At 49.3% G+C, this 25676-nt stretch overlaps 1 protein-coding gene across 1 annotated transcript; it reads right to left on the reverse strand.

Moving 5' to 3' along the window:
* Positions 1–9931: 9931 nt before the first annotated feature.
* Positions 9932–25625, reverse strand: CATSPER4 (cation channel sperm associated 4). Its single transcript, XM_004266649.3, has 11 exons — positions 24930–25625; positions 24728–24802; positions 24106–24249; positions 20827–20928; positions 14772–14869; positions 14482–14602; positions 14155–14288; positions 12699–12873; positions 11728–11939; positions 11017–11182; positions 9932–10395 (listed from the first exon to the last, which is right to left on the reverse strand). Exons 1-11 carry the CDS (start codon positions 24999–25001, stop codon positions 10342–10344), a joined length of 1353 nt encoding a protein of 450 aa, XP_004266697.2. The 5' UTR covers positions 25002–25625; the 3' UTR covers positions 9932–10341.
* Between the last annotated feature and the right edge of the window lie 51 nt (positions 25626–25676).

Below are 25676 nucleotides of genomic sequence, written 5' to 3' on the forward strand. Positions count from 1 at the left end.
TTTTGGTATTTCATTGTTTCCATAGGATTTTAAAAAAGGAATCAAAATGATTTGTTTTATTGCTATAAATCAAGCAGTTTATTAAAAAAAGAACACTGATAGAGAATTCTAGGGGCAGAGCCAAAGACTTAGCTATTACATGTTGAAACTACCGATTCTGTTCTATGACTTAGGCAAGAGAAACCATGACTCTGTGGGTGGCAGAACAAGACACTGGAGGAACTAAATCACCCACCCCACCCTGCCGTTAGAATGAACTCTAGTTTTCAAAGTGAGCCTGGGGAGCTCCAGAGCCTCTTTGAAGGGGCATTAAAGCCCACCTATGTGCTAGGGGGAAGCTGACCCAGCAGGGCACTCTTCCTCCCACTCCATTCAATCAGACCTGCCCTGCTTTTATATATTTATTTTTATATTTGGCTTTTATGTAAGATCCCTTCCAAGGAAAGGAAGTGACAGCACAGTGAGCAGTTAGGAGCACAAACCTGCTCTGTTAATAACTAGCTGTGCGACTTGGGAAAATCCTTCAACTTCTCTGAGCCTTAGATTGCTCATCTGTAAAATGGGAACCTCACAGGATTATTGTGAAGATTTAGTGAGATAGTGCACGTAAAAAAGAATTTGACCCACAGCACATGGTACACGGTAAGAAATTTATAAATATTGGTTGTGGTTGCGGTAGTTATTATTTTAAAGGATTCTGTGGCTGACAAGTTTGGAAACCGATTTCCCAGTCCATCAATCATGGCACCATTTATAAAGGCATTCCCAATCTGATGGGGGACAACGTGGTCTCTTCCCCAAAAAGACTGGTCTGACTGCCAAGACTGGACTCCATTCCAGATAATTATTCTTCGGTTAAATGGAAATAAAGTCACAACTGGTGCCCAATCATTCATTTCCCAGTCCCTCCCCCAAAACACACATACAGCCCAACTTCCTATCAGAGGGCCCCTCCCAGATTGCTCACAGAAAGGCGGAGTCCACAGGTACCCTCCTTCTTCTCCATTGTGAAGACCTGGACACTAAGACCCTCCTCTGTCTTACTGACACTGGAGCATCCTGAAAAGGCACCTTCTTCCAGGATCCAGTGGCGAGTCTTCAGGAAGCAGCTGCTCAGGACCACCTCAATTTCCTGCAGCTGGCAGCGCAGGGCCACCAACACCCTGGATAGTTCTGCAGGAGGACAAGAGCCAGGGCAGAGGCCTCCTGAGGCTCCTGGGATGACGCCATGGGCAAGGGTACGCATTCTAATCTGGGTGGAGGAAACACTGTGGGGATATTAGCCCAACCCATAACAACTTGCTTAAACGAAGACTCTCCCCAGCGGGAGGTGAGACCCCTCTGCCATGACTGCACTGGGGGACCCTGATTCCTGGACTTAGCTGATCCACTCAGAACCACTTTCCCAGGAACTGAGCCTGAAAGGAGGCGGTATAAAGCTTGAGAGTTGTGAGGCAGCCCTTTTCTGCCACGTGGGCTGAGAGGCAGGACAAGCCAGTGTGTGGAGAAGGGAACAAAGCAGGTACAGGTGCAGAAGGGGAGAAGCAAGATTGAGAGAAGAGAGAGGCAACGCCCTGGGTTCCACCACATGCATGGTTCCAAGTCCCTGGAGACCCTGGTTGGAGGCTACCCTTGGGCTCCATGAGATGCCCTTGTAATAAGTTCTCCTGTTTCCCCTTCTCCAGCCCCGCTGGTTTCTGTTACTTGCCTGGCAGATTATTTTTGGAGATATTAATTTGTTTTGTTCTTTGATTTCCTTCTCATTCCAGCAGGTAACCTGGGCCTTAGGGGTTTTTGAGGGACCTAAACTGTCTGAAATCAATGGCTCTTTCTGTCTTATAAAAGCCTGAACTCCCAAAGAGACATTACTGAGGGAGGAGAGAGAGGGAGTGCCTTTGAGAGCCATGAGGGAGAGTCTTCAAGTCCTTTTTAGGATTTCTTAGTTTCATGAGGCAACAAATTTTGTTTTATTTTGTTTAATGTTTTCAATTTTTATAATTAATTAATTTTCCTCAGGCCAGTTAGTGTTGATTTTCTGCCCCTGGCACCACATGGTGCCCTGATACATGTCAGGCACCAGTGGTTTCGGGTGATGAAGGAGAAGCTAATATCAATATTTAACCCTTCCCTCTTTCTATGTCTGCTCTTTCCACACTTGCTGTTGAATTTGGGATGAACTGCTTATAGTTAGTCATTAAAAAGTAAAATGTTATGGAAATACTAAATATTTCTGGACTTGTTTTATTACTTTGAATTTAAAGATTTTGTTTTCCTTTCCTTTTTTTTAAAAGCTCACTGATTCTATCTTGGAAGGCATGTTTGGTCAGAGGGATGGGCTGCAATATAAGAGCAGGTGCTTTGGGAGTTCCCTGGTGGCCTAGTGGTTAGGATTCCAGGCTTTCACTGCTGTGGCCCGGGTTCAATCCCTGGTGGGGGAAGTTTCCCCACCCAAAAAAAAAAGAGCCGATGTTTTGTACCAACCTGAGTTGGTGGAAGGGGAGCAGTATAAGTCAGTCACATAACTTTCTGCTATTGCAATCAATAGTATATTATGATATGGAATGCCAAATAATAATATCAGTAATAGCTAACACTCAAAAACTGATGCCCGGAAGTTAATGTGATCATATTATCTCCAGCAGAAGAAAATGAGTCATGATTCAAACCCAGACAGTGTATCTTGCAGAGTCCATGTTCTTACTCACAGGGAAGAAAGTTAACACGAAAAGAAAAGGTGTCTCATTCTCAATGTGTGAAAACACAATGATATACTTCCTATATTCTGTGGAGGGACACATGTTGCATTGTACAAGTGGGTACATAACCCTGGTCTCCCCAGGAGAGTTTGTTGAGATGGGGACAAACCTCTAATGAGCCAGAGTTTGACTAAAGCCCCCCTGGGTCAGACTTGTCATCCTGGTCACTTCTACCTTGCCCAGCCTGCTCAACTTCATCTGAACTCCCTCGTTGGCAACAGGGTATATTCCAAGGTACTGCTTAAATGTTCCTAAGAATGAGGTTTCTGGGGACACTCTTGGAAAATGCATGCCATAATCTGTTTTAAAAATCTGACTTTGAAAGGAGTCACAGTGAACAGTGGAATACTAAATATTAAAGGCTCTGAAAAGTCCTGCAGTCAAAAAACAGTTTTGTTTAATCCAGTATTTCCAAAATATAGTTGACAATACAACCCTTTTATTTTAGTGTAATGTCTATTGAAATCCCATAGCATTGGTGTCCCACAAAATACATTTTGGAAAATACTGGCCCATAAGTTAAGCACTGCCTTGTTTTAAATGTAATAGGAGCTTCATCCTAAGGCTGGATTATCCAATAGACCAAAGCAGGAATGCCAAGGAAATATTTTTTGAAGAAATTTGATATTTTAAAAAGCAGGGTAGGACTTCCCTAGTGGTGCAGTGGTTAAGAATCCGCCTGCCAACGCGGGGGAGACAGGTTCGATCCCTGGTCCAGGAAGATCCCACATGCCACAGAGCAACTAAGCCCATGCGCCGCAACTACTGAGCCTGTGCTCTAGAGCCCACCAGCCACAAGTAGTGAAGCCTGTGCTCCGCAACAAGAGAAGCTACTGCATTGAGAAGCCTGCACACAGCAACGAAGAGTAGCCCCCGCTTGCTGCAACTAGAGAAAGCCCATGCAGCAACAAAGACCCAACACAGCCAAAGGAAGAAAAAAAAAAAAAAACAGGCTAGTCATTTTAGGAAAATCAGAATTTTGCTAACTTGAAATTTTTGGGGAGTTAGATTTATTTCAACTGTAGGAGGCATATGTTTGGGGGACACCATCATCTTTTTTGGTTCCCAGGACCCAGCTTCTGCCCTGCCAGAGGGTGAGCCTGGGAGTTAGTTGTACTGCTACTAACACAGGGAGACCCTGTGAACCCAGCCACACTGGTCTTGCCTCAGCAAGATTTTTGCCTCCGTTTCCCTGTCTAGCCCTCCAGGCCTGTGTTGGGGCTACAGCCTTTTTCTTTGGTGGATCATCATCTACTCCCCCCAGGAAGGCTTAATCTCTAGTCAGTAATTAGAATCCTGGGGGCTGGGGGTTGATGAATTGTCCATTCTACCTCTGCTATATACTGAATATTTGCGCACACCCCCACCCCAAATCCATATGTTAAATCCTAATGTCCAATGTGACAGTATTAGGAGGTGGGGCCTTTGGGAGGTGATTAGGTCATGAGGGTGGAGCCCTTATGAATGGGATTAGTGCCCTTATAAAAGAGACCCCAGAGAGCTCCCTTGGCCCTTCCATCATGTGAGGACACAGCAAGAGGACAGCTCTCTATGAACCAGGACGTGGGCCCTCACCTAATAGCAAACCTACCGGTGCCTTGATCTTGAACTTCCAGCCTCCAGAAATGTGAGAAATGTTTCTGCTGTTCATAAGCCACCCAGTGCATGGTATTTTGTTATAGCAGCCTGAATTGACTAAGACAAATTCACATGCTCAGCTACCTTTCCTCTCACTAGAAATCACCTCTGCCCAGATGGACTCTTTAGATGTCAATGTCTGACCAAACCTCACTGGCCCTCACACACCCTTTGGACATGTGTTCATCTGGGCCTTCAGATGTGAAGAGAGTTGTGAAGAGTTCTTCGCCGTACTGACATGAGTTCCTCAGACTTAACTGAGTGGGCATAGTAGCTGTTATTGCACATACAAACTCTCCTGTCCGCCGGGTATTCATCTGAAGTACAGACTCCTGCTCCAGGACTACTGTTCTTGGTGTGTTTAGGGGAGGCTTGACTGGCTCCAGTGCTGGCAGCAGATTTTGTCATCCCCGAGGAGCTGGGAATAAGGGTTGTTGAATGAGCAGCTGTTGTCTCAGGTGACTGGGCCATTGCAGTGCCAGCACTGGGGGCTGATTCCACTGGATGGGAAGGTGCTTGTGTGATGGTGTTGTGATGTCTTCTGGACAGCATGCTCATCGTGGGGGCTGTTATTGGGGTTGGGGGTGCAGCGGTAGTTACCCCTGCCTGAGTGCCAGGCATGTCTGTCCCCAGGTGGTCATGGTTAGCGAAGCAGTATAACTGCACTGCTTGTCACAGGTAAAGATTCTTTCACATCAGGGATTTCGTCCAATGTTGCGGGGGATAGCGTTGTAGCTGACTTCTCAGAGACAGTGGTTCTCATGGACCCCGATGATGTGACGTCATTGCCTGGTGTGCTTAAGGCCGTTGGAGCTGTGATCGTGGCTGACCTTTGGAGAGTCAGCGACCACTGGTGACTCCAATCCATTGGCTCCAGAGCTTGATGCGAATGGGGATGCAGCTGGAGCAACTGGTTCTGTTTTGAGGGGTTTGCTGAGGTGGCCATGCTGGATGAGGCTGTGCTTCTGGTTGTCCCTCCCTGGTCCTTCAATGTAGAAGTCACCATGGAATTTGGCAGCATTGTGCCCTCAGAGGTTGTGGTGATAACTGTATTTAATCTCTCCTCTTGAGTCTCATGTGCTGGGGTTGTCTGCTCAGTGGACTCAGCAGAGCTGCTGGCTGGTAGTGAAACTGGAGGAGCAGCTGATGTGTATGCTGCTGGGACTCAGACGGTTCTGTCCTGCCAGTTGTTGGTGAGGTGTTAGGTGGAACTGCAGGGCCATTGTCTCTCCCATTGTTGGATGGAGATGAAATTGTGGAGGAACACTCTATAGTTCCCACAGTTCCAGAGTCTTTAGTGGAAGATGTTGTAGCTGACCCCAGGTTGTCATAATGCCTGTAAAACAAACAAAAAGAAACCTATATACCCATTCCCTCCACCAATCCAGAGTTCTTCTCAGATGTTCTCACTTTATCAAATATCCTTATTGGAAGATTAAAAAAAAATGATATCAACACCAACTACATGGGACTTCCCTGGTGACGCAGAGGTTAAGAAACCACCTGCCAATGCAGGGGATACGGGTTTGAGCCCTGGTCTGGGAAGATCCCACATGATGTGGAGCAACTAAGCCTGTGAGCCACAACTACTGAGCCTGCGCTCTAGAGCCTGCGAGCCACAACTACTGAACCCACGTGCCACAACTGCTGAAGCCTGTGCGTCTAGAGCCCGTGCTCCACAAGAGAAGCCACTGCAATGAGAAGCCCGTGTGCCGCAATGAAGAGTAGCCCCCATTCACTGCAATTAGAGACAGCCTGCGTACAGCAACAAAGACCCAACGCAGCCAAAAACAAAAACAAAAAACAAAACACCAACTACATTATTACTGGCGCGCATTCACTTATGTGCCAGCTCTGTGCTAATAGATCTCAGCTGATGCATGCCAGGGAGAGCGAGTTTAACTAATTCAGGCAACTATGTCTCATTCCACTCAAGAATTATTACAGAGACAGAGTCAGAAAAAGATGGAAATCTATTATCACATTTGATCTTTGATTTCTCGATGGCTTTTTTGATGTGTTTCCTACTGCATTGAATATGATTCTAATATTTAAAGATACACAATTTTTTTTTTACAACGTGACCCCTCATCAAAAGCCAAGTGCTTCATTTAGTGCAATAGCAGTCAAAGATAATTTTGACAACCTTTGGTTTTTCACCTTGTCTGAGTAAGGTGCTGTTCCAATGTGCAAGTGTTGGTGCACTGAATCCTCACATCCACCCTGAAGTAAGGAAAATTATTTCTATTTATCAGATGAAGAAACTGAGGCTCAGACAGGTGAAGGCATCTGTTCAAGGTCACACAGCCAGGAAGTGGTGGCACTGGATTTGAAATCAGATCCATCAGATCCCAGAGCCCAATGTCTTCCCTACCACGCTGCACTGCCTCACAAAGACATTGCTTCATTCTCATGTCCAAGCCAGCCACTCTCTCTAGAGAAAAAGGCCCAAATCAGCTACACTGAGCTGGATCCCTTGAAAACCTTCCTCTTCCTCCTGGGCAATGGGCAGAAATAGGCGCATCACCTGATGCCCTGTCATTGCAACCTTGGTCTTTGTAAAAGGACTAATTCAGAAAACTGGAGGTGATGGGCTTGTCCTTCCTACAACCTAGCTCCAAAGAGGCACTGATCCTTCTCCCTGACCCCGCCCCCATCTGGCATCTGCTCCTTCCGCCTCCCACTTTCTTCTAGCCCTGAATAGAGCTAAGGGGTCACAATAGAGCAGGAGTGCTGGCCAGGATGCACGGAAAGAGTGGGGGATCTAGGCTCTAGACCTGGCTCTATTACTGACTTGCTGTGTAGTCTTGGGGAAGACCCCCACCACTCTCAGTGCTTCTACATCCCCCTCAGCGCAGTGAGGGACTTGGGCTTAATATCGCAAGAGTCCTCTAAACTCTAGTGATCCGTGGGTCTGTTTGCAACAAAATTCCAGGCTGAAATGAACAGATGTCTTGCTACGGGAGTCTCGAGTTTTTATGTGCGGGAAGAGATGTTTCCACTGGACCTGATTTTATGTTTTTTCCATGTGGTTAACCAGTTGTCCCTGCCCCCTTATGGAAAAATCCATCCTTTTCCCACTGATCAATTTGTGATGCTACCTGTTATTACGCATCCAGACTGATTTCCCTGCTCTTTTATTCCATTGGTTTGCTTGTCTATTGTTGCAACACCACCACATGATCTTACTTTAATGTAAGTCTTAGTATCTGGTAGAGTGAGTCTCCCATCTTGCTCTTCAAAGTTATCTTGGCTATTGCTGGTCTTTTGTTCTCCCTTATGTGTATTAGAATCCGCGTATCAACTTCTACAAAAAACCCTGTTAGGATTTTGTTTGGAAGTGTGTCACAATTAAAGATTTGGTAAGAACTGACATTTATATGATATTGAAGTTTCCTACCGACAGCAGCTCCTTTGAGAAGCAATGGAATGTGGCCTGAACTCTAAAGTCAGACCTGGGACAGACTCCCAGCTCTGATGAGGGGACAAATCACTTTATGTCTCTGAGTCTCGGTTTCCTTAACTGTAAGACAGCAGTGAAAACAATACCTACCTCACTGGTGGTCATGAGGATTAAATGAGATAATGCATGGGAAGCACTTAGCACAGTGCTTAGCATACAGTAGGTGCTCAATAAGTAGAAACTGCTATTGATAATAATTATCCCCTTCTGTGCCTCTCACCAAAACTGCTATCTGCTTCCTGGGTGTTTTGCCAAGGATACTCCTGGCCTTGGAAAAAGTCATGACTCACGGGATTGCTAAGACATGCAATTTCCTGCCACCTCCCAATATCTTCCCTATATTGTCCTAGGAGCTCAGGATCCAGGGCTGCACTCCTCCATCGGGCTCAGTGAGGCATTGGGGGTGGCGGCTGACCTTTGATGGAGTAGGGCAGGGGAGGGCAGCAGGGGTCCAAGCCCCTGGGCCCTCAGTTCTGGGCCAGATTGAGAGGGAACTAGCCTACTGAAACCCCAAGCTATTGGCCCAGCCCAATGGAAAGGACAGACAGAAAAGGGGAGACAGCTGAGATGACAGACAGAATGGAGGGAATAGACAGACAAATACAGCATCCTGGATGAGGATGGATGGGCAAAGCCAGAAGCTCTTTGGAGGTCATCCCATCATGTTCCTTCCCCCGAGCTCATTGGTGCCCCAAGCCTTTCAGACAATTTAGGGGTGGGCTGGGGAATGGCTGTGCTCACATGAGATCTTCCTGGGGATACTACTTGATCTTCCACCACCTTCTTCCCCTCCCTGGTGAGCCAGAAGAAGGCTTTGAGAGCCCCCAGAGGAGGATGGATGGAAAGGGTGTATGTGGCTACTCACCAGGCAGATTGAGGGCTCCATTCCCAATGAATAGCAGCAGAAGCAGCAAAAGCCACTGGCTGCCCATCGTTCTGCTGGTTGATGGTCCTGGAGTCTTGGCCCAAACAGGGGAACAGAAAGCACTCCAAGACAGTGAAGCACTGCTGGGGTGCCACCTCTCACCTGCCTGCTGAGTGCACCACCCCTGCCCCAGTTGTCCAGACTTCTTCCCAGCAGGCCCCAGGGGGCTCTTCAGGGCTGGAAGCAATGCCAGTGGGAGGGGATGAAGGGTGGAGTTTCCCGTCACCTGCAATCAGTGGGCCTCTGGGGATTCCCATTCCAACTGGTGAATATCCCCAAGGCCCCTAGTTGTCAGTCTTTGCTGAACAGCTGGGCAGAACTCTCACACAACATCTCTTCCAGCCTTCCCTTCGCACAACATCAGGGAACCTGAGTCTCAGCCGTACAGCTGATCTCATCAGTCTCCCAGCTCTGGGGCTGAGTGCTGGCCGTTTGATTTTAGAGCTGGTGCTCAATCTTATCCTCTCCCGATTGCACAGATGGGGAAAATGAGGCCCAGTGATTTGCCCAAGGATGAGAATCCACCGAGGCAGCTCTTCATAGTGCCCACGACTGCCACAGCTTTCTCAGACTCTGCATTGCCTAGCTCAGGACCTGCTGTGGCTCTCCATGGTCTTTGTATGAAGCTCCCAAAGAGGTCTCACAGGTCCCAAGTTCTCCACTGGACTTCATCCACCTGACCCTCAAATTCCTCCTGATGCCTTCCCGGAAGCTTCAGTGCTCTCCTTCCCCAGAGAGCCTGCCAGGACCCACACTTCGCCCAGCCATTCTCCATTGATCCAGGATAGAGCTTCCTGTACCTGCATGACTTGGTCGATGGTGACCCCATCAGACTAGAACTCCCCAGAATGAGGACCAGTCTCCTACACCTTCAGACACAGAGAGAGGGTAGGGCGTCTCCTTCATAAGAGAGGCACTCCCAACTGTGAGGAACTGTGAGGACCAGATTTTCACCCCCAGAATTTAGGACCCTAAGGGCAGGGATTACATCTCTACCATTAAATCAAAAATTTTCAGGGTGTGGATTTTCTCTCCCATTAGACTGGAAGCTCTGGAGGACAGCCAGTGACTCTCCCATTGGACAAACAGGCTTTTGAGGGGCAAGGCTGCCTCAAGGGTTTGGAGATCCACCAGTCAGACACACTGGTCCCAACACAAAAGTTTATTGCTGATACAGATACCTGGCCCCACTGGCCTCACCTTTCTTCTCTTGGTGCTTGGGCCCACTTAGACCCCATCTAGTTCTGGTCTAGCAGGATACCAGGGATGCCCATCCTTAGGGCAAATCCTGGCTGCCTTGGCCAGCACCCCCTTCTGTGCTCATCCTTGTGGTAGGGCTCCCACTCTCATCCAGCATCCTTCTCCATCCCGGCTCCTCTGGACCTGGGGCTCACAGGCACAAGCCCTAGAGATGCTGCCCCCTTCCATCCCCAGGCATCTGCCCGGGGGGTAAGGGAGAGGATGGGTTCAGGCCAGGATGTGCCAAGTCATGCTAGTGATGCAGAAGATGCAGTGGCTGGGTGTGTGTGCTCATGCCCGTTGGCTCCCGTCCTGCCCTCTCAGCGGCTCAATTTGTGTTTGTTAAGGAGTACATTTGTGTTGGATTCCTGAACCTGCAAACCAAGAGGTCTTCTTGTCAATGCCCCCACCCTGACATGGCAGATGCCCCCTTACTCCCCTCCTTCAGCTCAACAGCTGTTCATCCAGGCCTGGCAGGAAGTCCTTCACGTCTAACTCTAGCCTGCGGAGTCTGCTCTCCGACTGTGGGAGCTCAGGCCGTGGACATTCACAAGGTTCCCAGTCTGATGGTGTGGGAAGCAGAAAGAAACTAAATAATGTGGGAGTGTGACTTTTTCTCCATAGAATCTTCCTCCCTCAGGAGGCTGCTCCTCTTATGCACCCTAGACAGGACCTGGGGGTCCTATGCCCCCAGTGGGCCTGAGTATCTGCCACTAAGCAGGGACTGAACCGCTCAAGTCTCACTAAGAAAGGGTAGGTTTGACGGTGCTGAAGACCAAGATGGCTCAGTGGTTGGAGCCCTATGGGAGGGGCGGGGCCTCCCGAAGAAGGAAAAGTTGGAACCTAACCAGATTGGCGGTGACTGCTGGGGTGCTTGGGAGTCTAGGGGGCGGACCAGATCTTGGAATAGACAGAGGCCTTGACTAATGGGGTTGAGGCTGAGCTGGGTGGCGTGGCGAGCTGAGTACCCATTGGGTAGGGGAAGGAAGCTGCACCTTTTCCCTGTTGACGAGCGCAGTGATCAAGTCTTGCTGGCAAGTCATCTCACGGGTGGCTATGGAGGACCCGCTTGCCCTCGACGGGCTCCACGATAAGTGCCTGTGCATCAGCTCCTCCTCCTGTTCCTGGTTGAAGCGGATGGAGCGTACTTCGTCCACTATCCTGAGGGCGGAGAGGTGAGTGCGTTCCGAGGGTGAGGGTTGGAAGGCTGCCCTCCCATCTTTTCCCTGGTGTCCAGCCCCCTTCGCCCTCTCCCTTTACTCTGAGAGAGACCCAGGCCGAGGCTTAAGGCTCTTGTGAGATGCGAGGAACCGGGAGGTCTGGATTCCAGTTCCCTCACCGACAGGCTGGGGAAACCTGGACAATTCACTTAACCTCTCTGGGCCCCAGGGTCCGCATGATAAAATGGTGAGGGCGTGGGCTTCCCTGGTGGCGCAGTGATTGAGAGTCCGCCTGCCGATGCAGGGGACGCGGGTTCGTGCCCCGGTCCGGGAAGATCCCACATGCCGCGGAGCGGCTAGGCCTGTGAGCCATGGCCGCTGAACCTGCGCGTCCGGAGCCTGTGCTCCGCAACGGGAGGCCGCAACAGTGAGAGGCCCGCGTACCGCAAAAGAAAAAAAATGGTGAGGGCGTGAGGCCAGAAGAATCTGAGGCTCCACTCAGCCCTGACTCACGAGACTCGAGGGTACCCCCAGTACCCGCCCTACGTGTTGAGCTCATCTCGGATCTCCTTGTACTGCATCAGGTTCTCCTGTATTGCCTCGAGCACCAAGCAGAAGTTGTCGAATGTGTTTTCTGAGAGGTTCGTCGGGAGGCCCCCCATAAACGGCTCCTGGGGGACGCCAGATGTCTCCAAACGGGCGACCACACAGTGCACCAGCGGCAGCTCGTTATTCCCATTTCCCTCCTCGCTGCCTGTCTGGGGAGGGGGAAATGGAGAGGGAAGGACAGCTCAGCCGGCACCCCCTCCCCTTGCCCCTTCCTGCTTGGCTTCAGGGAGGATGAGTCTCAGGTCACCAGGGTTCTAACGCCCCTTGTTTCAGCTCTAACCAATCTTAGGCTCTCTCCTTTGCTGTGGGAGCTTAACTTGAAATGCGCGAGCCCATCCCTCACCTTTTTGGAAATTCTCACCCCTTTTCAAAACCTAGTGCTTCCCCCACCATTTCACTCCTGATAAATCCTACCCAGCAAACTTCTGAAACCCTATCTACTCTCAAGTCACAGCCCACAGCCCTCAACACTTTAGGCAATACTCCACCCTACACTCTCCAGCCTTTCGGAAGCTCTACCCCTGAATGAATAACACTATAGCTAATATTTATTGAGTTCTTAGTATGTGCCAAGTACTGTTCGTTTACCATGAAATTATCATAATAGCCCTATGAAATACTATAATTATTTTCATTTTACAGGAGAAGAAATTGAGGCTTAGATTGGTTAAATGCCCTAAGGTCACTCAGCTGCTTAGATTTTAGTTGCCATAGAACAAGACACCTAGGAACTCCACACTCCTCAGAAGCCCCCGTTGGTGAGTTGGCCGTGGGCAATGCTGCCTCCGTATCTCAGGCTTGGCTTTCTTCAGGCCCTCGAGTGTGCGTGCGCGCACAAACACACATGCTCAATTCAGCACTCATATACACTCTGCCTCACCCCCCTCTGCCCTCCCCATCTCACTCACCTCACTGAAGACTATTTGATGCTGTTGCCCCTGTTCGCCTGGCTTTATCATTTGCTCCAGATTGGTGGTGACCACGACGACCAACAGGTTGATGCCAATGAAGGCACTGATGGTGATGAAGATGGCAAAGTAGATGGCGCCCCCAATCTCCACTGCGTACTCCCTTGTCTCCATCCTGGAGATGGCAGTCAGGGGCCCTATCACCTCCCTGGCCCTTTGGGCCTCAGTTTCCTCATCTATGAGATGGGGAAATTATCTCAAGGCCCGCTGGGACTTCTGCTGCCTCACTGCTGTTGTGGAGCTCTAATGCCTTACTCCTAATTGTTCCCGCAGCTGCTCTTTACTGAGCGCCAGCTGTACTGCCAGACAGTGGGCGGTCCTCAAGCCAGCCCTGCAAGGTGGGGATTTGTACGTCAGCATTACCGAGTTTAATCTATTGGTTATATTCTTTAGTCGTGTCGTTCTTATTATAAAAAGTAAAAAGTAATTCAAGCTCATTGTAGAAAGATCAGAAGGAAAATATACAGGAAAAAAATCCCACCCACTGTTAATACCTATTATAAATCTCCCATAAAATATTTTCCCAAATAATAGTTTTCTCTCTCTTGCTATGCGTGTGTGTGCATGTGCGTGCACACAGTGCCAGTCTCTACTAATTCTCACAGCAATCCATGACATGGTTAATAATGTATTTTAATCTCCAGTTGACAGATGAGGAAACGGAGGCTCAGACGGCTGCACGGCTAGTGCAGTGGAGCAGACTCAGAACCCCAGGCCACCTTTATTGCACACTCCATGATTTTTCTACTGCCTACATCATAATGGGTAATGAGTGCAGAAGCCCCTTTACCAACTGGGCTTCTACTCTCACACGAAGGAGATAAAAAGAAAATCAGTCAGGGGGACCCACTCCCTGGAGGGGACTGGAAACAAATAGAGTTTAGGCTTAATGGGAAAGAGGTAAAGAACAGAACCCAGGCAGCCATCTGTGGCCAATAATGACCCTGGGCAGTGGGTCTCAGAATGAATAAATGAGACCCTAAGTTCTCAGGAGTGCAGGCAGTTTGGTGGGCTCCAGTGGGGGCTGGGAGGCTGCCTTGGAGCGCTAGATGCAACCACAGACCTGCTCCCTTGCCCAAGGCCTAGCTGCCCAGCTGCTGAGCATAATGGGAGAAATCTCCCTGAATAGCCTGCAGTGGGACCTTGAATGGGTGGAGTTTCATTGGGATGACTCTTCAAGTAGACTGCAAACCCAGAGCCCTCAGCTCCAGGGAGTCTGCTTTTCTCCAGTTTAAAGCCCCAGGCATCCCCCTCCTGCTGTGCCATCCTCATCCCAAGCCCTGGAGCAGCACATCTCCCTCCCCAGTTTTTTGCCCCTGGGAGCCCAGCCCCTCCCTGGCTAGCTTGCCTGGACTGGGCCCCACCCCCCTCCCCTGGAAGCCCCATGGGCACTCACTGAAAGTTACTGTAGATGTCCACCCAGCCATCCTGGGTGATGCAGATGAAGAGGGTATACAGGGCAACCTGCATGTTCTGGAAATGCATGGGCACGAATGCACCAAAGAGAGTGACCCCGAATACTGAGAACACCTGCCAGAGAGACCAGAGACCCGCCCGGACTTCACCAGAGGGCCTTAGGGACAGGCCATGCAAATGAGCTGCCAGGGGAGTCACAGGGCTTCAGGCCCATAGCCTCTCCTCTTCTCCAGACACCCTGCATCCCCAGGGACCTAGGGGCCTGTTCAGGGAAGGGGAGTAGCCGGGGGCAGGGGAGGGCACTGACCAGCATGAAGAAGAGGATGAGCGCCATGATGTAGGCCATGTCGGGCACTGACTGCAGGATGACACGGATGATCCGGGCCAGGGGCTCCACTGCCATGCACACGTGCACCAGACGAAGTGCCCTGTGGCAGAGCCTCTCAGGGGTGCCCCTCGGCCCTTCCCAGACCCCTCCTCCTCACCATCCCCCCACCTGCCCAGAAAGGCAGAGCTGATCCCCACCTGGTAAAAACCCCTTCCTCTCTTTCCCAGGGTCCAGACAGGTGCCTCCTTTTCTCAGAGTTCCCAGCTTACCTGAGGGTGTAGGTGATAGAGATGGCACTGAGTTCATTAACGAAGAACCCCAGGAGCAAGATAAAGATGATAAGGAAGTTGAGGATGTTCCAGCCGTCCTGGGGGGTGGGCCAGCCCCAGCAGGGTCTGTCAGGCCCAGCCCATGGGTTCATCCTGGGTCTGCCCTCCGTACACCCCAAGGATGGGGGACTCAGTGGTCCTCTCGAAGCAGGGCCAGTCATCTGCCATCCACTGCTGTTACTCATCCTGCTGTCGCCCCAAACACGCCACAAAACATGCATGCGCTCGCTGTCTCATACATGTGTCAATAGCCAAGTGCAGTGTCTGAAGCACACAGTGGAGTCTCTCATATATACACAGCCAGTTCCTAAGCTGAGCGCCCACCTTGGCTACTGCGCTGCTGACAATGGCCTTGCCCTGCAGTTAGGTGACCTGAGAGTGTTTGGATGCTCCAGCTTTGTGTGACACACACTACAATTAACAATAAAATGAAAATAAATACTGATTAAAACATTAAGGAACAGTGCTTCAATAGCCAGGTCAGAGGTGAACTAACTCTCACTGCAGAAGAAAGGCACATTTTGCAAGCCCTTTGTCCAATATGGCACAAACTCTTTTAGAATGGGGATGGAGGAAGGAAGCTCATGTGTATGACAAATTTGAGCACAACCACTACAGAGGAGAATTTGCTCTAATAAACAATCCGCATTTACCTTTGACCAGTGATCCCCGTTCTCAAAATCCGACCCACACAAACTCTAGTACACGTACAAAATGGCATTTGTAGAAGGCTGAAAATAACCAAAGTGTTCAGCAATTGGGACACTGGTTGAATAAACTACTGCACATTCAGTGGAGTATAGGATAATAAGAAAGGTCTCCATGTACTGATACAGAAAGATCCATTAAGTGACAAAAAGGAAAGTGCAGAACAGTGTTTACAGTATGCTACTGTTAGGAAAGGGAAGACTAAAAATATGTACATATTTGCTTATGATTGCAAAATAAACACTAGGAGGATAAACAAGAGATTATAAATAACGAAGATTATCTGAAGAGGGTGGGGGTGAGGGAAAGGGAAGAAAGGTCAGGAGTGGGAATAAGAATTCTGTGTGTGCCTTTCAGTACAGTCTTTTTTTTTTTTTAATTGTAGTATAGTCGCTTTACAGTATTGTGTTGGTTTCTGCTGTACAGCAAAGTGAATCAGCCACACGTACACATATATCCCCTCTTCCTTGGATTTCCTTCACATTTAGGTCACCACAGAGCACCGAGTAGAGTTCCCTGTGCCATACAGTCTGTTCTCATTAGTTATCTGTTTTATACATAGTAGTGTATATATGTCAATCCCAATCTCCCAATCCATCCCACCCCCGCTTCCCCCCTTGGTATCCATTCGTTTGTTCTCTACGTCCGTGACTCTATTTCTGCTTTGCAAATAAGTTCATTTATACCATTTTTCTAGATTCCACATATATGTGTTAATATATGATATTTGTTTTTTTCTTTCTGACTTACTTCATTCTATATGACAGTCTCTCAATACAGTTTTGACCAATATGTAGCTGCATTAAGAGAACTTTTTTTTGTTTTTAATTTTATTTATTTATTTATTTATGGCTGTGTTGGGTCTTTGTTTCTGTGTGAGGGATTTCTCTAGTTGTGGCAAGCCAGGGCCACTCTTCATCGCGGTGCGCGGGCCTCTCACTATCACGGGCTCTCTTGTTGCGGAGCACAAGCTCCAGACGCGCAGGCTCAGTAGTTGTGGCTCACGGGCCTAGTTGCTCCGCGGCATGTGGGATCTTCCCAGACCAGGGCTCGAACCCATGTCCCCTGTATTGGCAGGCAGATTCTCAACCACTGCGCCACCAGGGAAGCCCTATGTAGCTGCATTAAATATTCAAAAAGAAAATGATTTTTAATGGAGAAAAAGTTCTTAAATTTATTAGGCAGTCCAATAAACACAAGCCCTCCTTGTGTTTCACATTCAAAGTGTTGGTGCCTAAACATACACAAGGAGACACAAGTCTGCCTGTCTACAGATCCATCCCTCTATCCATTCAGTATTAAGCTCCTACTATATGCCACACCTCTTATCAGATCCTGAAGATATAGGATTTCGCCCTGCTTGGCTCACAGACTATTTTGAGGGAGGTGGATAGACAGTAATTTTTTTTTTTTTTTTTTTTTTTGCGGTACGCGGGCCTCTCACTGTTGTGCCCCTCCCGTTGCGGAGCACAGGCTCTGGACACGCAGGCCCAGCGGCCATGGCTCACGGGCTCAGCCGCTCCGCGGCATGTGGGATCTTCCCAGACTGGGGCACGAACCCCTGTCCCCTGCATCGGCAGGTGGACTCTCAACCACTGCGCCACCAGGGAAGCCCCAGACAGTAAGTTTTAACTCCAGGTGAGAGGTGAGTACAAAGCATTAGGGAGACAGAGCAACAACTAACCTAGCCTGGGAGAGACAGGAAGACTTCCTGGAAGAGAAAACATCTGCAAGAGTCTTAAGCTGTAAGTAGGAGGAAAGCAAGTGAGTAAGTGGCAAAGAGATTTTATAGACTAGGGGTCAGCATGGGCATGAGGTGAGAAACAGCAGTGTGTATGTGTGTGTGTGTGCATGCACTTGAAAGTGTGTGTTGGGGAATGCCACTACAAGCAGCTTGATGTAGCTGGAATACCCAAGGGTAAAGCCAGGAGTGATGAGGCTGCAAAAGCAAGCAAGAGCCACATCATGGAAGGCCTTAAGCACAGTGAGGCATTTAGCCCTGATCCTAGAAACAATAGGGAGCCACTGGAGTAGTTTAAGTTACTTTGTTTTGGGCCTTCAGAAAATTACTTTGATGGCAGGTGGGGTACACAGGAAGCCATAGCAACATCCTGGTGAGAGAAGACAAGGTAAGAGCTAGAACAGGGATAGCAGAGATGCAGAGGCAGCAAGAAATCTGAGAAATATTTAGGTGGTGAAATAGTAATTAATAGGCTATGGAGGTAAGGAGAGGGAGGAGCCACACAAGGGCCACGGAAAAGGGGGCACTAGGGGCAAAACTCTGGGGAGCCCCACGTGCCTGGGTAATATTTGAGATATTAACTTGCAGACTTTCCTCCCTCCCCTGCATTCTCCCTTTCCATCTACCCATTCAACAGGGAGCAGTCCTTGTACACTGGGACCAGGGGAGGGGTTGGGGGTGGGGAAGGAGACAGCAGAGGGCCTCTAACAAGCCCTGGCTTTTGGCCCTGGGAGACTATAGCCCCAGAGGAAGGTTAGGGTTTGGGACATTAGTTCTCAGCCATTAGTTCTGGAGGGTGGTTTTGCCTTCCAGAGGACATCTGGCAATGTCTGGGGACATCCTTGATTGTCACAGGTAGGAGGGTGCTAATGGCATCTAATGGGTAGAGGCCAGGAATGCTGCTAAACAATGCACAGGACAGTCCCCCGACAACAAAGAATTATCCAGGCCAACATGTCAACTGTGCCGAGGCTGAGAAATCTTGCCCTTGAGAGGACAAGCAGAGTGGCTTGGAAGAACAGAAGATTCTCAGGCTTGCTCCAGTTCTCTTGTGTTAATGAAACGGAGCTTAGCTTTGAAAGTGCAGGCCCCTTGAAAGTGCAGGCCTTCCTAACTGCTGCTAAAAGTGAGACAGGCTGGGGCCTGGGACCCTTGGCTGCAGTGCCTGCACCTGATACAAGACTCCTGGAGCAACAAAATACAAAGAAACTATAAGGGACTAAAAATAACTGCATGCATGAGCAGCTGGGGCAAATTATGGACAAAAAGATACAAAAGGTCCAAATGCCACTTCTGAAGAGCAGGGAGCAAAGGCAGGGGGTTGGGATCAAAAGCAGGGTACTGTGCATGCCCCTTGCACACATCACCAAAGGGGTGGGCAAACCACCCAAGCCACAAGCTCATCCCCCCTCTGAAGAGAGTGGGCAAGGGAACTTGTTAATTGTTCTCTCTCCCCCCTGCTGCAGCAGGGGCCCCAATAAAGCCTTCCCTGAATTTCTTGTCTGGCCTCTGATCAGTTTCTATTAATTAAGGAGGCCAAGAACCCTGGCCGGTAGCAAAAGAAATCTCACGTCTACAGGAAGGAAGAAATGTTCTCTCTCATGCAACAGATGTCTGCCTGTAACCTAGAGCTAGTTCTGAAAAAGTGGTGCATTGAAATGTTCACAAAAAGCATGGTACCTATTCTCCTCTCCAGTGTGGAGACATGTAAATATGAGACATGTAAATATGCACCATCCTATTCTATTTTCTGTTAATAAACATCCTCCCAAGTGTTGTTTTCACAAAGCATTCTTTAAGACATCTGGGGCTTCCCTGGTGGCACAGTAGTTAAGAATCCACCTGCCAATGCAGGGGACACGGGTTCGAGCCCTGGTCCGGGAAGATCCCACATGCTGCGGAGCAACGAAGCCTGTTCACCACAACTACTGAGCCTGTGCTCTAGAGCCCGTGCTCTGCAACAAGAGGAGCCACCGCAATGAGAAGCCTGTGCACCGCAACGAAGAGTAGGCCCTGCTCGCCGCAACTAGAGAAAGCCCGTGTGCAGCAACGAAGACCCAACACAGCCAATAAATAAATAAATAAATGTATTAAAAAATATATATCTGGACTTCAGAAATATTGTTCTAGGTTCTACATTCTGTGTTCTATGAAGTGACACCTCTAACCCCTGGAAAGCTTGTAATTCTAATTGGTTTTCCTGGTAAAGGTATTTAAATGATGATTCCTTTTTATGAAAGGTATAAAAATCTGATAGGTGTTTCTTTTCAAAGCCTCTTCTTGCACATGCCCAAAGGCAAGATAAATCCCTTGACTCCAGAAATCCCTTAACTCTATAAGTCCTATTGAAACAAAGAATTTGAGTCTTTGTCTCATTTTATGTAATGTTAAGATCTGTTCCCACCCAGACAGCTTTTTGATACCCTCCAGAAGAGGGGTAGGCAAACTATAGCCCAAGGGCCAAATTGACCAGCAGCCCCTCTTTTTAAAGACCCTTAGGTTTAGAATGGTTTATATATATATATATTTTTTTGGTTTTATGTTTTGTGACATGTGAAAATTACATAAAGTTCAAATTTTAGTATTCACAAATAAAACTGATTTGGAACCTAGCCATGCTCATTTGTCTATGTACTGTCTATGGCTGCTTTTGTGCTCTCACAGCAGAAGTGAGTGTTTGCAACAGAGACTGTATGGTCCACAAAGCTTAAAATATTTATCTGGCCCTTGTGAAAATTAATAAAGGGAAACCTCACTACAATGGAATTGGGAGGCCAAAAGGGGGAGCTCTCACGCAGTATCACTAGATGTCAATTACAGGAAGAATTGTCAATTACAGACGTGAACAGAAAAATCCCAAAGGGGAAAGAATCATCAATTACAGGCCCCAACAGGAAAAGATGTACATTGCATCTCCTGCAAGAAATCAACTATTCCAGCAACTCAGCCAGTGAGAGACCATCATCACCCTGAACTCTCACTTTTCGCCAGTAGATTTTGGTTCAAAACAACCCTTCCCAACTTCCTCCTTTTTCTCTATAAAATAACGTTCCTCTCAATGGTTTGTTGGACTAGTCTATGGCTTATGCTGTCGTTTGCTAGTCCTGATTTGCGATTCCTCTGCTATTCCCAGGTAAACCCTTTTTTGCTGGTAAAATAACTGTTTTATTCTTAAGGTCAACACCCTTTACAGAAAATCTTTACTGACCCCTGTTCTTGAACCCTGTAAATTAAGGTGGATACTCTCAACTGTATTTCTCTGATAAGGAAATCAAGGTTTGCCCAGGATTGCAGAACTAGGGAAGGCTGGGTCAGGAACTGGAACCCCGGGAGGCTGCACTTCTAGTACAAATTACTTTCTGCCACATCACAGACATCTCAGAAGTAGTTAGTTTCTCCTTCTGCATGAGCACACATGCACACACATGCACACACACCCCTCCCCCTGTGCACCTTGCAGGGCCAGGTGGATGGGGATGGGGATGGGGTGGGGTGCTGTCCCTAAGGAGGAATAGATGTGATGGCAGGGAGGGCCCAGGATCTCACCTTCCAGAAAATCCAGAAGCCATTTAACCAGCCGAGGAGAAGTTCACAGATAAGGATAGTCAGCACAATGTCATCTATGGTAGAGAACAACTCATAGTGTTTCTACATGGAAGATAGAGAAAAGGAAGGGCAGAGAGGTGAGTAGGGGGTGGCAAGACCAGGGAGAGAGCATGTCTTCAGGGGAGGGGAAGCCCAGATTCTTACTGCTCTTCATCAGCATCTTTGTAGCTCCCTTTAGAGCACCCCTTCCATGTATGTGCTAGGCACCGTGCTAAGACCACAAATGTATTATTTCATGTTACCATCACCATCGTCCTATGAAGTAGGTTTAATTTCCATCTTGCACTTGATGGGAACCTCAGAGAGGTGCCCAAGGTCAGACAGTTAATGATAAAGACTGTTGTCTGACTACAAACCCTTGTTCTTAACCTCTAGAGTAGGAAAAGGGAGGTGGAGAAAGGCAGAACAGACTCCAGGATTGGGAGGAAAAGACCTGGCCCTTGAGATGGAGGACACCAAGCCCCATCCTTGCTTCTCTGATTGTCCCAACCACTCCTGCTGCTCCAGCTCCCAAATCCCCCCAGCCAGGCCTGACCAAGCTCCTGGGTATCCCCCTACTCACGGGTCCAAGACATGTTCCTGGGTGGACGGATTGATGGATGGATCCATGACTTTGAGTTCTGTTTAAAACCCAACTCATGTTCACGCAATCTCCTGTTAAGCTGTGACTCTGATATAGTTTGGGACATGAACAGCTCCCAGCCCCCAACTCCACCCTGGCAGTTACCAAAGTCACCTGGACTCCTCCCTTTCCTCACCTCCATGACCCACAGACTCAGTGCTTCAAGCCTCTTGCTCCCCACACCTTGCCACCAACCCCATCCACCAGCCAGTGCGAGGCTGGGCAGAGTTTCTTTTTTTTTTGGCCACACCACGCAGCATGCGGGATCTTAGTTCCCTGACCAGGGATCGAACCCAGGCCCCCTGCAGTGGAAGCACGGAGTCCTAACCACTGGACCACCAGGAAATTCTCTGGGCAGAGCTTCTGAAACTCAGATGGGAGCTAAAGTTTATGGGCTTCCAGCCTGTTCCAAATTCCCAAAGGGCATCATGGGCCAGGGACATCTGCCTACAAAAAGGAAGGGCTTTCTTTCCCTTCATCTTTCCCTTCAGCTCTACCCCACTGGCCACTGGTGGCAATAGGCTCTCCTTACTATTTATTCAAAGAGCTTCCTCAACAGTCCCCCTGCCTTCTCCAAGTCATGCACATCTGTGGCTAAATCAGAGTTGCCTTCTCCACCCACAAAGCTTCCATGGCCCCCTATGGCCTGCAGGGTGAGGTTCAAAACCAGTCTGGCATTCACAAGTCTCTAGGATTTGACCTTCATGGGCACATATCCTATATCAGGGATTTTAGCATTTTTGACTGGGACTCAAAGAAATATATTTTACATTTTACACCATGATGCTTTCTCTCCCTCTCCCCTCCTCCCCTCCCTCCCTCTCCCCTCCTCCCCTCCCTCCCTCTCCCCCACTACAATTTCTACTTCATTCTTTTTCATTTTATTTCATTCTACTTCAAAATGCTGCTATCTACACTCTGAACTCGTTTCATGAGCCATTGATGGGTTTTGATCTGCCCTGTAGTCTACACATTCTACAAACCTTGGCAATTGGGTTTCTGCCTCCACCACATCACAGGCAGCTTGTGTCAAGGTCACAAGAGCTAAACAAGGGATGCTTCATAGTCCTTTCCTTGCCTTGTCTCCTAGCCACATCTGACCCTGTGCCTGCTCCCTTGGTAATGCGCTCTCCTGGGGTTCCTCCCACTCCTCTGGCCACTCCCCCTCAGCATCCTTTGGCATCTCCTCCTCTATTTTCTGCCCTCTACTTGGAGGCTCTCCTCAGAGCTCTGTCTTGGTCCTCTTCTCACTCAAAACTCTCTCCAGGCAACCTCATCCATTCCTTGAGCTTCGGCAACCATCCACCTAGATGCCAGTCACTCTCATGTTGCCATACTTTAAACCCTGGCTTTCCTGGATAAACAACAAGTCCTACTGTATAGCACAGGGAACTATACAATATCCTATGATAAACCACAGTCAATATCCTATGATAAACCACAATGGAAAAGAATATAAAAAAAGAATGTATAGGGCTTCCCTGGTGGCGCAGTGGTTGGGAGTCCGCCTGCCGATGCAGGGGACGTGGGTTCGTGCCCCAGTCCGGGAAGATCCCACATGCCGCGGAGTGGCTGGGTCCGTGAGCCATGGCCGCTGGGCCTGCGCGTCCGAAGCCTGTGCTCCGCAGCGGGAAAGGCCACAGCAGTGAGACGCCCGCGTACCGCAAAAAAAAATGTATATATATACATATATATATATATATATATAACTGAATCACTTTGCTGTACAGCAGAAATTAACTCAACATTGTTAATCAACTATACTTCAATTAAAAAAATAAAAGTAAAGTAAAATAAAATAAACTTTGGCTTTCCAATGACATAGGATAAAACCCATCCTCTTTAACGAGACCCTGTGTGATCTGGCTGCTGACCACCCCTCTGAACTCATCAGTCACCACACTGGACATTTTAAAGATATTGATTTTCAATAGCACAATCCACGTATGTGGTAGACTCCTTGTAAGAAATTAAAACATCAAGGGTAAGACCCAAGCCATAGCAGACTTCAAGCTGGACACACAGAACTCACTTCCATGCTGTTTGTTCTGCCCAAGACACTCTTCTCCACCTCTCTCTGCCTGGCCAACTCCTATTCATTCTTTGCTCTCTGCTTAAATGTCCTTTTCTCCAGGAAGCCTTCCCTGACCCCCAGATTAGGGTCAATGCCTCCTCTGAGCTTCCACATACTCTGTGACACCCAGGCATCTGGAATGATATGTCTGTCTATCTGAGACAGAACTGGGTCTGTTGTGTCCGTACCTGGCACTGAGTGCAGTATCCGGTACAGAGTGATTCTCACTTAGTGGCTATTGATTAAAATGGGATACCCTTCCCCACAAGGCACCCATTTGCCTGCCTCTGCTCACACCATTTTTCTGTTGTCCTTCCTCTGTAAATCCAATGCCTTTCTCAAAGCTGGGTCCCCCCTACCACGAAGTCTTCCTTGATCTTTAAGAAAGTCAGCACTGACAGGCCCTTGAAGAGCATTCAATCCAACCATCATGAACAGATGAGGAGCCTGAGGCCCCGAGAGGGAAGTGACTTGCCCAGGCCCCTGTTAGATCAGTGGGTCAGAGGTCAGGCTGGAGTCCCACCTGGTCAAGAACGGAGTTGGTGCGGAGAGCAATGGTGATGGCATTGACCACCAGCAGCACGGCCAGCAGCAGGTGGAAGGCCGGGTGTCGGAGCAGCTCCTTGACATACATGCGAGTGATGAACTCCTGCATGTCCCAGGCATCCTGGGAGAGGGTGGGGGACCTTCCTTCAGGCAGGTGTCACCGTAGGAGGCCTCTGCCTGGAAGTTTGCTCTCAGTGAATAGGGACCCTTGGGGGCCACTCTTGGGAAAGAAGTTGCCTGAGAAGGGATCATGGAACGGGGGCCTCAATGTAGAGGTCACTACCTAAATGGCCACTAAAAGCGGGTCACTGCTGGCTGGTCTTTGTAGGGGTCATTGTAAGGGAGACTCTTTTGGGGTCTCTGCTGGGGAGTGGCTGTCATTATATAGGGGCTCCTGTAGGGGCACTGCCGGGTGGTTACTAACATACCATGGCAGGGGCGGTCACTGCAGGGATCACAGCTGGGACATTTAGAAGGCAGAAGGGGCAGAGGTATTCTGAGGGCCGGTTGCCCCATAGACACAGCTGCACAAGGGTCACTGTGGGGGTGAGGATTGCTGCAGACCCCCCAACAGGCTGCAGGCCCGGCCTCGGCCTTACCTTACTGCTAGTGATATCTCGGCGGTTGACGAGCACTTGCTCCTCTGGCCGGAGGTAGGGCTCGTGAGCGGCCCTCTGCAAGGGCGAGGAGAGGGCCCATCAGTGCAGCCACTGCCCCTCCGGACTCAGTATGGTCCTCCAGTGCCCCGTCCCACCCCAGGATGCCCAGCTTGGGCAGTGCAGCCAGGCAGGTACCACCTACCATGCGGTTCAAAGGATTGATATAGGTGGTGTCAGTCCAGTGCTGCCACCAGGTCCTCTGGTTATGCGCCATAGTTGCTCAGTGTCCCTCCCACTCCTCAAAGAAACTTCATTCCAAGCTGTCCTGCCCCCCTTCGGTGATATCATAGAGGCTTCTGTGACCTCCACCTGTCCGCATTCCACCAAGGAATTCTCACACCAAGAGAAGCTCTTCCCACTGACTCCCCTCAGTATGCCACAGAGGAGGCCACGGACACCAAGGGGCTGGGTGGGGTCAGAGGTCAGAGGCTGATAAGAGCAGGTCAGGTCTCCTGTGCAGCCTGGATGGAGACACAGGGGCGGGTCCCTGCTCTGTATCTAGGAGCTAGAGGTGGGACTGGGCTAAGGAGAGAAGAGGAGAAAGGTGTTTCGTTCTGTGGTCCTCCTCCTAGCAGACCTCCGCCTGCAACCCTGCCCACCAGCTACCCCATCCCACCACTCCAGTCTCCAGGGCTGCAGCCCTGGCTGCCTTTCCAGGGAAGGTACGTTTCCCCAGCTGTAGAGTGAAAGGCTGGTCTCTTATTTTTCACCTTTCGCCCCTGGAGATGGGGCAGGAGAGCACTCCGGCCTCTGAAGGGCTGGGGAGAGATGGGCATGGGTAGAAGTCCCCACCACCCTGGAAGGCATGGGGCTTCAGGTACAGAGCCCAGGCTGGTGGGCCACACAGTGGGCTAGTTACCAAAAGCACTCACCCCCCCTCTGACAGCTT

Source organism: Orcinus orca, chromosome 1 (genome assembly GCF_937001465.1).
Source record: "Orcinus orca chromosome 1, mOrcOrc1.1, whole genome shotgun sequence".
Lineage (NCBI taxonomy): Eukaryota > Metazoa > Chordata > Mammalia > Artiodactyla > Delphinidae > Orcinus > Orcinus orca.